The sequence below is a fragment of the Dendropsophus ebraccatus genome, chromosome 11 (genome assembly GCF_027789765.1).
Source record: "Dendropsophus ebraccatus isolate aDenEbr1 chromosome 11, aDenEbr1.pat, whole genome shotgun sequence".
Taxonomy (NCBI): Eukaryota; Metazoa; Chordata; class Amphibia; order Anura; family Hylidae; genus Dendropsophus; species Dendropsophus ebraccatus.
Genome location: NC_091464.1, coordinates 52,227,727 through 52,242,798, shown reverse-complemented (window position 1 = coordinate 52,242,798; position 15,072 = coordinate 52,227,727). Strand labels below are relative to the sequence as shown.

The 15,072-nt window shown below is 43.5% G+C and overlaps 1 protein-coding gene across 4 annotated transcripts in view; it reads left to right on the top strand.

Moving 5' to 3' along the window:
* METTL27 (methyltransferase like 27) overlaps positions 1-15,072 on the top strand; it is a 40,819-nt gene that overhangs the window by 23,479 nt on the left and 2,268 nt on the right. For all 4 annotated transcript variants that reach the window (XM_069944699.1, XM_069944698.1, XM_069944700.1 and 1 more), the window contains 2 exons: positions 11,910-12,045; positions 13,113-13,205. In XM_069944699.1, coding sequence (XP_069800800.1) covers positions 11,910-12,045; positions 13,113-13,205 — 229 coding nt within the window. The remainder of the gene's footprint in view (positions 1-11,909; positions 12,046-13,112; positions 13,206-15,072) is intronic.

The following is a 15,072-nucleotide window of genomic DNA, read 5'->3' as shown; positions in this document are numbered from 1 at the left end:
TGGTTCTGAAAATAAAACTCCATGTTTGACTTGTCTCCACCACATTAGAGAATGTCTTGTTTGAGTCGATAGAACATGCATCGCATCCAAGTCCTTCAGTCCTCGGTTCCATACTGTTAGTGCTTCTCTCTGAAGAAATCTCATGTGCCATAACGCCCATGGCACCGCGTCCGCAGCTGAGGCAAGGAGCCCTAGAAAGCGCATTTATGTTCTTATGGATACCTGACGAGGAGGGATTAGGAATTAAGTCTGATTTCTCTATGTTGATAAGCCAACCTAATTTTTGAAGTATGTCCTGGACATAGTTCAACTGAACTCTCAGAAGATCCTGAGTCTGAGTCATAATCAACCAATCGTCCAGGTAAGGGATAACTTTATCCCCTGTAGACGGAAGCTAACCATCATGGTGACACTACAAAGGGTGCGGAGGTATTCCGGATAGAAGTACTTTGAATTGTAAGTGTCTTACCTTCCCCTGGATTTGGATGGCGAAGGCTCTCCTGTGAGCCTTCAGAATCGGTACATGAAGATATGCATCCTGTAGATCTATGGTGACCATAAAATCTCCCTCCTGGAGGATAGATTTTACTGATCTTAAGTTCTCCATGTGGACCGTCTTCTTTACGATGCACCTGTTGAGATATAGCAAATCTATAATAAGCCTCCAATTTCCGGATGGCTTCAGCACTAGTAACACTGGGGAGTAAACTCCCTGACCGATCTCGGATAGAGGAACATCCTCTAGAGCCTCAATGGAAAGGAGGTGAAGAATTTCTGTCTCTAGGACTAAGTGTCTTTCTGGCTTAAGATTTCTTGACAGAAGAAATCTTGGAGGAGGAAGAGATGATAAATGAAGGACATAACCATTTTGAATAATATTTAACATCCAGTGATCTTTTCTTAATTCTTCCCAGGCAGGGAGAAACAAACTCAGACGTGTTCCCACTGGACAGCTTCTGGCGTCAGAAGTCTGGTTTCTTGTTGGTGTCCTTATTCTGCTGCTTCCCTGAACCTCTTCTGGAATAGTTTCTTCCTCGACCTCTGTACTGGTATCTCTCTTTGCCTCGCTGAGGAGATTTTGCTCTGCGAAAGGAATCACGGCTCTTATAGGACAATGGTAGGGACTTCCCCTCCTTGTCAGACAATTCCTCCATTAATTTATCCCGCTCAGAGCCAAACAGCCTACCTGTCTGGAACTCCATATTACAGAGCTGAATTTTGGAGTTAGCATCTCCAACCCAGGGTTTCAACCATAGCGCCCTTCGGCAGCGGTCGAGAGCGTACTAGTTTTTTTTACGCTAACCTGGTTCCCTGAGATGCAGCATCGCAGAGGAAGTCAATGGCCATAATGACCTTTTTTAAGGAGTGAAGGACCTTGTCCCTGCTAGCTCTACCTTCCAAATTTTCCTGGACCTTGGCCAGCCATCTTCTTAGGCTTCTAGAAACCTCAAAAGAAGAAATGGAGACTGCCCCTTGGGCTGCCGCTGCCGTGTATGATCTCTTGAGGGCTACCTCCACCCTTCTATCCATCGGATCCTTAAGATCGGATCCGTCTTCCGCAGGCAGCACAGTACATTTCGACAGTTTGGCTATGGCTGGGTCCACCTTTGGAGGCTCAATCCAGTCCTTACATTGTTCTTCCTTGAGAACATATAAGGTCTTAAACCTCTTGCTCAAACCCGGAGCCTTTTCCGGTTCCTTCCATTCCGCCTGTAACATAGACAATGAAGTCTTACCCACAGAAAAAGCCCTAGGCTTTTTTGAGGAGGACGAATCCTTATGCTCTTCTATTTCCTCAGGGTGTATTTCAGCTTGCACAGCTTAGCAGAGCTTGTGAATTCTATCTGCTGTGAAATACCCCCTGAATAATTCTTTCTCATCTTCAGAAGTAGAAGAGGTTTAGAAGAAGATGATGAGTTAACTTCATCAATCACAGTAAAACTGAAAATGACCATAATCCTACAGCCATAAAGTAATATACTCGAAGGCTGGGAGTAGAGAGAGAAATACTCCGTTTGGTCTTTATCTTAGGACACGGGCGGCGATTCTCATTAGCCGCTAAAGTCTTTTGCACATAGTCCTTGACCCATACAACTACATCCTGGACATCAGGCTCCTCATAGGTTTAGGTCTGCATGAAGGACAGCGTACTGAAACACATAGGCATTCATAAATATTTTTATGAAAGAAAGGATGAATCTTATCTGGAAAAAAGATCCTCCTACGGTATCCATAGCCGTCAGGTAGAGGAGTCTCACACTCTGCACATGAAGTGCTTCCTTAGAAGGTCTTTTGCCCGCAGCAGGACTGGTCTCCATTTCAGACATCTGCAAATAATCAATGTATTACAATACATATAAACCACTAGCCTGGCTAGAGTGATACCGTAAAGAGACACTAGGTGGCAGCAACACTTACTTTTAGTATATAGAAGAGAGATCACAGCACTTTGCCCTCAGATGTTTTCTATTAGATCCAAATGAGCCACAGAAAATCCTTCCAGAGGAACACAGCCAGACCTAGAGGTAGCAACAGCTTACCTTCTGCCTTGAACACACAGCTAATTCGGCGTGCAGAGAGCGCATGCCGCTGCCGCCCCCCGAAAGTGACATCACGCCAACGCCACAGTGCTGAGACGCACGCAGCGCTGATGCGTTCCACAGTTGAACGCGACTGGAAGAAAAGCCAGCGGCTCGGGTGACACGCAGAGTGCGTTCCAAGACGCACTAGGTATGAAAACTTAAAAGCTAAGACCTGCAGAAGCAAATATCAGGATACTACCTGGACACCGGCTCCAGCGGCATCCCAGCAATCATTACCTGGAGAGAAAACCTGAATGCAACAGGTAAACAAAGCATAAAAACGGAGGAGGGACAAAGTCCCCTAGGGCTAACAGCAACGAAGTAAAAAAAGACTGAGGTCTAGGGGGAGGTGGAGCCTATTTATACCTCATGGAGGAGGGGATTAAAATGTAATTGTTATTTTTTCATTAAATATTCCTTCGTCCCAGGGGCTCGCAGGGGCGAATTTACCCCATATGTTGTGATGCCAATGGGACGTAAGGGAATGAAAGCCTTTTGATGATTATTTACCATTGATGTAAGGGCCCTATTCCACCGGACGATTATCGTTTGCATAATCGTTAGCGATTAACGATCTCAAACGACCGCTACTGCGAAAGACCTGAAAACGTTCACTCATTTCCATGGAACGATAATCGTTACTTATGATCGTAATTGCGATCGTTTTTTCTTCGCTATTTATTCGCTATTGCATTCGTATCTATTGAGAACGACCGAACAATGTCTTATTCAATGCGAACGAGCAACGATAAAAATAGGTCCAGATCTTTTAAAGCGATCAACGATTTCTCGTTCGGTCGTTAATTGTTAACTGCATTTCAACCGAACGATTATCATTTAGATTCGAATGATTTAACGATAATCTGAACAATAATCGTCAGGTGGAATAGGGCCTTTAAAGGCAATCTGCTAACACAGAGATAAAGATATGGAGGTGAGCCACAGCATGCATGCCTTCCCGCTCCACCACCCCTTCCTGCCCTGTATGATTCATGTACAGGGCTTGGTTTCCAGATCTTTTGCTCAGTGATAGGTAATCAAGGAAATAGTAGACCCCACAGATTCAACAATTTGTGCCACAGACATCCTTACCAGGTGTTCACCAACAATCATGCCCATTATGAATCCCTGTTATAATGTATCACAACCTTAAATTAAATACAGCTATTTAGAAAAGAAAATAATAAAATGTATCAACAGTGATAAAGGCTACATGAGAAAAAAAGGGTGATGGCAGATCAATCAGTAAGAGGTCAATTTATGTATAATTTTCTTTTTTTTTTTAGTTATTTTATCTACCCACATTGTTTCTGTGTGGCTATATGACAATGCTAATTTAATGTGAAGGAAGTTCACAACACCCTAGTGTTAGAATGGCTACATACATCCATGTTTTTTTTTCTAGGTGAACTGGAAGAAGCACAACTAAGTAATAGTAATAAAATGGTGATGATACCAGTCAATACTACCTAAATCCTGGTAAAACCGGTGGAGAGGGCGAAGTGGGGCAGGATTATATGTAACTATTAAAGGGGTACTCCAGCATAAAAGAAAACCTTCTTTCAAATCATCTGGTGTCATAAAGTTATGTTGATTTGCAATTTACTTTTATTTGAAAAATCTCAAGCCTTCCAGTACTTATCAGGTGCTGTATGTCCTGCAGGAAGTGGTGTATTCTTTCCAGTCTGACACAGTGATCTGCAGCCACCTCTTGCTAGGATTTATTACTGCTCTGGACAATTCCTGGCACAGACAGAGGTGGTAGCAGAGAGCACTGTGTCAGGCTGAAAAGAATACACCCCTTCCTGCAGGACATACAGCAGCTATGACTTAAATAGACTGCCAGGAAAAAGCCTGAGTGATGAGTGTTGTCTCCGTAATCTTCTAGTAATTTCTATGACAGATTAAGAACATACCCGCTGTGTATCTATAGGGCGAGGCAATGTGCCCAGTAGTGTACAATATTATTTTAAAACAAATTCTAATCCATTTTGCCATATATAAAATCCTAGTTTTGATGCGTTCAACATGGGATAAATGCATCTGCTATTTGAATCTGCTATTATTACATTACAAAATAAAAGCACTATAACGAAAAGGAAAAAACGAAAATGTAAAAATGAAAATTGTCGCTCTCTGGGAGATGAGGAAGAGGAGGAGCTAGGCGTGTTCCTCCGCTCACCTGCCACGCTTGCATGAGTGCTCCCAGGGATTAGTGTTTGCTGGTGCTGGTACCTAATTTAGAAGCCGGAGCTGACTGAGTGCTGCTGAGAAGCCTGTCGGGAGGAGTGTTGTGCTGAAGGGAGTCGGGTGGAGTGTGCGGAGACGTGAGCTGCACCTGCCGTGAGAGGGCGGGTGCACCACGTGGGGGAAGTTTGTGCGGACCGCTCCCTGAGCCTGATGTCCTCACCCTGAGCGGCGGTGTGAGAGCCGCGGGATGAGCTGCAATCCCTCCGGAGGGGCATATTGGCCGACGAAGATCAGAGCCGTTCGAGTAAACGGGCAAAGCTATTTGTGAATCCTGGAAAACTTGCGGCACCCGCTGTGAGAGAGCGGAGGTGCCGCTACCTGCGGCTGGGAGGATTAAAGCTGTACGAGGAGCTGCCGAACAGCGGTGAGAGAGCTGTAGAGCGGCCACGAGTCGGACAGTACTGTCTCAGCTGTGGAAGCCAAGGGTCCGTGCCAGGAGGGGAAAGTCGGCTTTCTGTCTCCTCCCTTGCTTACCTGAGGAAAGATGTGGTGGCCTCGTGGGTGAGGTGAAGACAGGTGATACCCTCAGATGAGGGAGATATGGCTTCTTTGCACATAATATATTTGCTGCTATGAACTTCTCTGTCTGCTAGCTCCAGCTAATAATTGATTTATGCACACTCCTGGGAGCAAAGGAATTTTAGTCTCCTGCAATTTTTGTTTATCTACTGTTGTGTTGGAATCCTCCCTCTCCTTCTCTGAGTATTATTATTAAGCACCCGGAAGATCTAGGTGAATACTTGGAACTGTGCTTCAATTGCTATATTTCACCAGGAGGTTGCAAACTATTAAGCGATGGAACTATATGATGTGACTGGTGCTGTGTTCTAAGGTTGCTGCTGTAGCATTAAGTCTTTTGCTCTACTCTTTTTTTTTCCCCTGCCCTTTCATGGTTATTAACTGATCAACATTAAGAGGAGCGGTGTGCCTGCATGGAACTGTGTGGTCAATATTATATCCCCCAATTATTGGAAGACATTTAATGTTGTATCTCTATGTGGTGCCCGGCGATACGTTTTGAGATACTGGTGCCAACATAAATACACAGAGACCTCAATTTGGCTATAAAAATCTTGTGGTTTATGCCCTAACAAGTGGTGGATCCGCCTGTTCGTCTGGCTTTGAGAAAAGCCGCACAGTGACTGTTGGAACTTTAATTTATCTATTTATTTATTTATTTATTTTGTTAACAGTGTGGGACTTGGACTTTTTTTTTTTTTTTGGGGGGGGGGGGGGGGGAGATTCCCATCAGAGTGGGGCTCTACGCTCGTGTCCGAGCATTGCGGGACACGAGAGTAAGAGACTCGCGAGAAGAGGGGTTGGGGAGTTGTCACGCTGGGACCTCTGACTGGGGGCTCTGCGCTCGTCTCTATGCAAACGCTGGAGACGAGAGCAAGAGACCTAAGTGGTTTGAGGTGATTGAATTCGTGGGGGGCTCTGCGCCCGGATCTATGTGAGTCACTGGACCCGGGAGCAAGAGACTCTGCACTGAAGTGTGTTGGGGTGGGCCTGGTTGGAGATCCTCCAAAACAAGATATATATATCATTTATTTATTTATTTATTTATTTTATTTTATTTATTTTTTTTCTTTGGTTCCATAGTAGGGAACTGTGTCCTGATGGATAAGAAGGCTAATAAAAAAGGAGGGGGCACACCGGGGAAACCCGGCAATAAAATGGACAAGTTTCTTTCCCCCAGCCAGGGTGCAAGTAAAAGTAGATCGGCTAACACTGGACTGGCTAATGAATCTGTGTTGGAAGAAACGATTGGCGAGGGGATAGAGGAAGTGGATCCATCTTCTGTATTGGGAAGAATTCTGGGGGCAGTCACAAAGAGCAATAGTACATTGGATGCTCTCACTGGACAAGTGGGGGCCCTTCAGCAGGATGTTTCTCTGATAAGAGATCATGTTAAAAAAATCAGGGATAGGTGTACGGAAGCCGAATCAAGGATTAGCACAGCAGATGACATAAATAAAATAAAACAGGAAGTGGTATCTTTGCTGGCTAGTAATAAAGCTCTAAAGGATAAGGTCTTGGACCTAGAGAATAGGTCCCGCAGAGCAAATTTGAGGGTTATGGGTATTCCAGAAGGAGAGGAGAGAGAGGGGGCATGTGGATTCATGGAGAAATGGCTAAAGGAACAGTTTGCGGATAGTCTTTCCCCTCTGTTTGCAGTAGAAAGGGCGCATAGGGCTGCGTTGTAATAACTCTAAGGTTGTCATCTTCCCAGACTTCGCGGTGGAGACGCAGAGAGCTAGGACACAGTTTTTTGATGTGAAAAAATCTCTGAGATCTAAGGGTGTTAAGTACTCTCTGCTGTTCCCGGCCAGACTTAGAGTGGAGTGGGAGGGGAGGGTTTTGATTTTTCAGACGAATGAAGAGGCAAGAAAATGGATGGATTCGCAGGGGATGAATTAAAGAAGGAGTATTAATCTCCTATAATATAAGTTGATTCCTGTATGAATAAATTTAACTAAGTACTGTAGTAGGCGTAGTGGGTGGGGAAAACTCGGGTGTGGGACACATTGCTTTATGCAGTGGGTTATGTGGGGGAAGGATGTGGGGGGTATGGGAGGGTAGAAAGGATGGGGTCAGCCCTGGGGGGGAGGGGGGGGTCTTTTTTTTTTTTTTTTTTTGTATTATTTGATATCTTAAGGCTATGGTTAAAATAGTTAGTTGGAATGTGAGAGGTTTGGGCGAACGACTTAAGAGGTTCGCTGTATTTGACCAAATAGGTAAACATTTACCGGCAATAATAGGACTCTTGGAAACTCATTTAACTAAGGACTCTGTGATGGTTATCTCTAAGGGTTGGACAGCTTCATCTTTCCACTCATTTGGGTCCTCTTACTCAGCAGGGGTATCGGTGCTTGTCCATCGCAGAGTGGACCATAAAATCCATGCGACCCAGGTAGATAATAGGGGAAGGTATGTATTTCTGTTTGGATGTTTTGAGGGAGTTAATATAATTCTTGCGTTTGTTTACATTCCCCCTCCCTTCTCCAAGGACATACTGTTGGACTTACTGCACTTTGTAGCGGGTAAGGACCATAGAGGTCTCTATATTTTGGGAGATTTTAACTGCACTATGTCTTTAAGAGATAGGAGGTCTGGAGTGAGGAAGCTGGATGAAAGAGGATCCCCATTGCAGAGGTTCACCAATGAGGTTGGATGGGTGGATGTATGGAGATGTTATAATCCTACACAAGAGGTTTTTTCCTGTTTTAGCGCTTCTTATAGCTCCGCCTCTAGAATAGACATGGTGCTAAGTGATCAGCAGGGAATTAGGTTAGTCACTAAGATCTCATACGCTCCGAAGAACATTTCAGACCATACCCCACTGATATGGGAAATTAGAGCACAAGAAGAGGAGAAATATCTGGGTAAGCCCTTCAGGCTCAACCCACACTGGCTCAATGTTCTGGCAGAGGAGGATGTGGAATTAGAAAGGGAAATAGAAGGATTTATGTCATTAAATAGGGGGTCTGCAAGTATCCAAGTTGTCTGGGATGCTTTGAAGGCATTTATTAGTGGGTTTTATTTTAAAAAGATTGTGGGTAAAAAAAGGGAATTTAAAGCTAAGGAAACTAAACTCTCTCAGGACATTGAGCAGAAAAGAAGGAATTATGAGATAAGAGCAGATGTAGCGTCGTGGAATTAGTTGGAAGCAGTCCAGGAGGAGTATGCTAGGTTTGTTAGAGATAGAGCTTATAATAGAATGTTATTCACAGATCATAAGAGGTTTAGAGAAGGAAGTAGACCAGGGCGCCTCCTGTCTAATATTATCAGGAACCAGACGCAAAATAGTAATATTACTGCGGTTAGAGACGAGGAAGGTAGGATAGTAGCAGAGCAAGGAATGATAGAAAAAGCTTTTGTTAACTTTTATTCTAAGTTGTATTCTTCCTCTGACCCAGATCTATCTAATTTAGACTTGCTATTGTTTGACCAGATTCAATTGCCTAGGGTGACTACTTTGCAACAGGAGACATTGGACTCTCCTCTCTCTCTGGCAGAATTGGAGGCAACGTTGGCCTCTGTTACTAGCAATACAGCTCCGGGAGCAGATGGTTTACCCTATGAGGTTTATAGAAGACATGCTAAGATGTTGCTCCCAATTCTGTTAGAGGTACTGAACCAGTCTATTAGTGATGGGATACTCCCTAAGTCTATGGAAGAGGCTGTTATTGTCCTTATTGGTAAGAAGGGGAAGGACCATCTTGAGATGGGGAATTACCGTCCAATTTCTTTGCTTAACATTGATTTTAAACTTTTTTCTAAACTGATAGCTAGGAGGTTGTCAAATGTTATAGAGGACCTGATCTCGGAAGATCAAAATGGATTTATGCCAGGCCGTACGGTATTTAATAATATAAAAAGGATGTATATTAACATGCAAATAGCCGCAGAAGGGGATAGAGCAGTTGTAGCACTGGACGCCTGTAAAGCATTCGATCAGGTAGAGTGGCCATATTTATGGAAGACTCTGGAATATTTTGGGTTTGGCGTTAAATTCATAGAGTGGGTTCAATTGTTGTACAGGCAACCCCTGGGTAGAATTCTTATTAATGGGTCGATGTCCCCTCAATTTAGTATACACAGAGGCACCCGGCAGGGGTGTCCGCTGTCCCCTATGTTATTTGCTCTCTACATTGAGCCCTTAGCAGAGTGGATACGGTCCTGTGGAAAATTTAAAGGTTTTGGACTAAAAGGGGATAATGAGAAGATTCTTATGTATGCAGACGATTTGCTCCTTTTCATCGTCAACCCTGAATTGAATCTTCCAGGTATTATAGATGATTTTGGAATCTTGGGTAGTCCTATGGGGTTGAACAAACCTTTTGTTATGCCATTGGATAGGGAGATAAAGGAGGGGTTATGTAATCTGAAAATATGTGGTATGAAGGAGGGCTTTGAGTATTTAGGAGTAAATGTGGCAGCCAATCCCTCTTTGTATGTAAAACAGAATGTTATGCCATTGATGGATAGAATAGCAAAGAAGGTTGTAGTCTGGTCAAGTCTCCCTATATCAATGTCAGCGAGGATGGCCCTTATCAAGATGGTCCTTCTCCCGCAAATTAATTTTTTTTTGGCAGTCTAACCAATTTGGATACCAGCTAAGTGGTTTAGAAGGATAGAGGTATTACTCAATGGACTTATATGGGGTAGAAAGAGGGTGAGGCTCCGTTATGGTCAGTTTTGCCCACGGATTGAAAGAGGTGGTTTTGCTCTGCCAGATTTCTTTTTATATTTTTTGGCTTTTCAAATAGCGTTTATTATTGCACATAGGGATTCAGGTTGGCTTGCTACTAACTGTATGAAACAAATAGATAAGGGGATTTTTGTAAGGTTAGAATCAGGGGGTGTTAGAGTGATTTCAAAGGGTATAGATTTTTTTGGTATATTGACACATAAATTATGGCAGGAAGTTAGGAAAGTGTGTAAAATAAGAGGGAGTTTAGCTTGCACGGAGCTATGGAATAATAGTAACTTTCCAGAGTTTGAGGAGATATCTAACCAAAAATTTTGGAAGGAACGTGGCCTTAGTAAAGTGCAGTGCTTTTTTGAACAGGGTCTTCTCAGGAGAAGGGAGGACATTTTTGTAGGTTGTGATGAGGTTTGGCAAAATAGATTTAGTTATTCACAGTTAAAACACGCATTTCGCAAAACACATAATAAAGAGGTTTTTTTAATTATGGGGAATGAGGGAATTCATAGAATTATGTCTTTGGAAAAAGGGAGGGGGCTCCCTTCACGAATATATACAATATTATTGAGAGAAAGGTATGAAATGGTGGTACCTTCCCAGAGGGTTAAGTGGGAGAGGGTGTGTGGTTCATTTTCTGACTCTAGATGGAAGGGTATTGTTAGGAGTGTGGGGAGAGTATCGGAGAATTTTGAGCACAAACTTATTCAATTTAAAATCTTGCACAGAGTGCACTACGCACCATTGTTTTTGCACAAGGTAGGTGTTCGGGAGAACTCAAGTTGCGATAAATGTGGAGAGACCGAGGCAGATCTGACCCATATGTATTGGTTGTGTTCTAGAGTTAAGAAATTTTGGATGGGAGTAGTGGTAGTTTTGGAAAACAAAGGTATTTTCAAAGGGCAATTGTCATTGGAGGTAGCAGTATTGGGGGAGGAACCTGTAAAGGGTATGGGGGGAAAGTTGTTGTTTCTTGCAAGACTGATAATAATGAGAAATTGGACAGGGAAGGCCGGACCAACTATAGAAGAATGGGAAAATCAAGTGAACCTGATTAAAAGATATGATTGGATCTTAGCAAGGGGAGTTGGAAGTAGAGAGGAGAGGTATAGAAAATTGTGGGAAAAGTGGTGATTTTATTTTATTTTATTATTCCCCCCCCCCTCTCTCTTATTCAGGGCTGGCAGGGGTGGGTAGGGTGTGGGAGGGCAGGGAGTTTATAAGATATTGTATTTTTTCTTGAATCTGTGGGGAAAATAAGTTTTGTATATGTATGTGATATTGTTGTCCTAATTTAAAGGACGAATGTCAATGACTTGTAAGGAAAATTAAGAAATAAAGATAAATAAAAAAAGAAAAAAAAAGAAAAAAAAAAAAATGAAAATTGTCCTGGTCATTTAGGCCATTTGGACAGGGTCATTAAGGGGCTAAAAATGTCCTCAGGTTGTGTGTGGTATTAGAATTAAGCTCCATTTTGTTTGCTGGAACTGAACTGCAAACCCACACCCAAACTGATGACAGAAGAGGTGCTGTTTCTGGAAGAGAGCACACATATTTTTCTAAGCCTGCATTACCCATTTAACTCTTCAATTTCTGCTGAGCACAAGGTGCAAAATTAAAGCACAGTTTAACATTATTATAAAGCATAGCAATAAAAAAAGCATACAGCTCTAATGGAGCCACGTCATAGAGGGGAGGGGCCCGCCTCCAGTGCTTCATGCTTAGTAATAGAATGGCGCTGTGTGCGGGAACTAGGCCACGGTTCAAAAAAAGGGCTATGCCGGTGCCGGTCTATTCATGGTAAAAATAGAAAAGTAATGTACCACTGGTACATTCGCTTTAAGTCTTTATTAAACTTTTGTTTCCAGTTACAGCACAATGGCTTTAACCTGTTTCATGGTTTGGATGGCAGTAAAGGAATGCTGGAAATTGCTAAGAAGAAAGAGTTGTATCAGGAGTTGAAACAGAGCATGCTGGGACAGGGACAGCTACCATATGACTCTGGTAAAAAATAATAATAATAATAATAATAATTGACTATAAAAAGGTACCAATATGTACAAAAAGTGGGTCATCTAGGTCAAAGGGCCATAATTGTGTGTTTTTAGATACTTTTTCCCCCATCTGCACACAGAATCTTTGGAGCCCAAATGATCGTGAATCTGTAAAAAAACTTCTTTTATTTAAAGTGACTCCGTCCCCACAATCTGCCCCCCCTCCCCCCCAAGCTGCTTGTACCTTCACATAGCTGCTTTTAATCCAAGATCTGTCCTGCGGTTTTCAGCAGGTGATGCAGTTAAAAAAAAACAACTTTTAAACTAGCAGCCCCGTGCCCTTTGGCCGGGGCTTACATTGTGTATGCATTAGGCTGGCACAACCTCTCTGTCTCTCCTCCCCCCTCCTCATCATTAGAAATGCTCCAGGCAGATTGCCTCCTATTCATCACCTGTGTCAACCCGGCACATGGGCTGGATCGTTAAGGAACCTGTGTAGTTTTCACTGCAGAGGAATAGTAAAAATGGTGAAGAGGGACAGAGAGGGTGTGCTAGCCTAACGCATACACAACTAAAGGGATAAACACACACAACTAAGGGATAAACCAAGGCTAGGTAACCATCCACATACAGCTGTTTCAGGGACTTTCAGGGACTGCACTGAGCGCTTTCACTAGCAGCCGGCAGTGTTTTTGTTTGGCTGGTCTCCCTGAGTTCAGCAATCTGTTTCTCTTATGGCTCTACTAGGCATTGCTCCCACCTAGCCAGAATCCTGCTCCACACTGAGGGGCAACACCCTAAAACAGCTGAATATGGATGGTTACCTAGCCTTGGTTTATTCCTTGTCATTACACTGACTTATAGGGCCACTTAATATGGTGGATTTGGTGGTTTCCTAACAAGAGCTGCCCCTTGGATGGGTCCTTCCCGGAGGGATATCTGTAGTAAGTGCAGGGAAAAAAGCACTTTATAAGCATTGCTATGCTCAGGGGTACAAATATATATGGTAGCCCCCAACGACACATTGAATTGACTGGCTACATCACAGAATGCACTAATAATCTTCTCTGTTTTCAGAAATGTATGATGCCGTTGTTATAGTAGGAGCACTCAGCGATGGACAGGTCCCTGTGTCAGTACTTCCTGAACTACTCCGTGTCACAAAACCAGGTGAAACATATGACATACTGCCTTAGGCCAGCTTCACACAGGAGTAATACAGAAACATTCTTGCATCTGCATTAAACCCACAAGTCACAGCCTGCCCATAGGCCTTATGACCCCCAAATCACAGTCTTCTATGATGCATGGAGACCTTAGAACCACTGTCCGGCCGGGACTGCTGTAATGCAGATGTCCATTTGCTCCTGTATTGTACAGAATGCACAGACACCTATGGCAGTGATTATTCACATCTTAAATGTCTATGTATTCTCAAGTACGAAAGCGAAGAAACTACTACCGTGTTTCCCCGAAAGTAAGACCCTGTCTTACATTAATTTTACTCCCAAAAGTCCCACCCTGCCTTACTTTCGGGGGAGGCCTTACATTGGGAAAAAAAATGAAAAAAATATTTTTTTTAACAATAAAATTAACATTTATTAACGCTCCTCCATATTCCTCTCCTGTATACATCCCCATTCATTTCCCCCTTATTCCTCTTTGATCCTTTGGATTTCTCATGCTTCCTCCCACTCCTCCTTATTCCTTTCCTATCCTTCTTCTTATTCATTCCCCTCCATTTCCCCTGTTCCTTCTCATTCCACAGACACACATACACACCTTACCTTTCTTCTGTCTCAACGCGATTCCTCTGCGGTACCGGGCTGACGAGGTGACGTTCGGCCAATCAGCTGCGAGCCGGCTGACTGGCCAATCGCAGCTCGAGCTGACTGGCCAATCGCAGCTCGAGCAGCAGGATGCGCCGCAGGCCATTTACTGAAGGCGGAATACGGGCGGCTCCTGGATGGAGCGAGGTACCGTAGCAGTTCCTGTACTTTCCCCAGGGACCCCACCCATATGCGGCCTTACATTCCCCCCTCCCAGCTACCCTGCTCTACAATCGGGGGGTGCCCTACATTGGCGGACCCCCCCGAAACCCTCACCCTGCCTTACTTTCGGGGGGGTCCTACTTTCGGGGAAACACGGTATATCTAACAGTCAGGGCCGATTCTAGCTTTTGTGCTGCCTGAGGCGAAAATTTAAATTAAATTAAATTAAATTCCCATGTGAATACCGCAGCTATCAGTAAACTTATTATTTTTTCAATGTGTATTATGATGTTATGCTGGACCTCATAACACACCTCAGCTGCTGCAGACCTCATAAGACTCTTACTTTATACCAGGCATAATATTTAAGCTGAAATTGTTGTACTACAAGTTCCAGCACAGAGAGGCTGAGGGCTGAATCCAGACAAGCTGTGTGCTTCACTACTAACTAGTCTGCACAGCATGGCAGCTTGCCACTCCACACTATTTAACAGTATAGTGTGGTATAGGGCAGTGTAGTGTACAGAGTATATATTGCAGCACATGTGGATGCATATTGTAGTATATTAGTGGAGGGGGTGGTAAATAGTAACACGTGTGGATATATATGTACACTGGGGGCGATAGATAGATAGATAGATAGATAAAACAAATTCAACTGCAGCACTGCCAGACTTGAAATCAAAAAAATACGTGATTTATTCCATACGTGATATACAGGGAAAAACAGCGACGTTTCGCTCCTCCACTAGGAGCTTTCTCAAGCCAGTGAATACACACATCAAAAAGCAAGTGTTATATACATCCGTGGTAAGTCAATTAGTGACGTGTCAATTAGTGACGTGTGCTGAAGTGGGAGTAGATAAAAATGCACAATTTAAGTATCTTCTAGTAAGGGAATTTTTACAGTACAGGGCAAGTCCGACACTGTATGGGGCCGGACAGGGACTGAGCAATGTTAGGGGGCCGGGGCTGCTGTCATTTCAGTGAAGTAAAACTTTACTAAAATGACAGTGGCAGAGAAGATTCTGCCGCCCCCTGCAGGA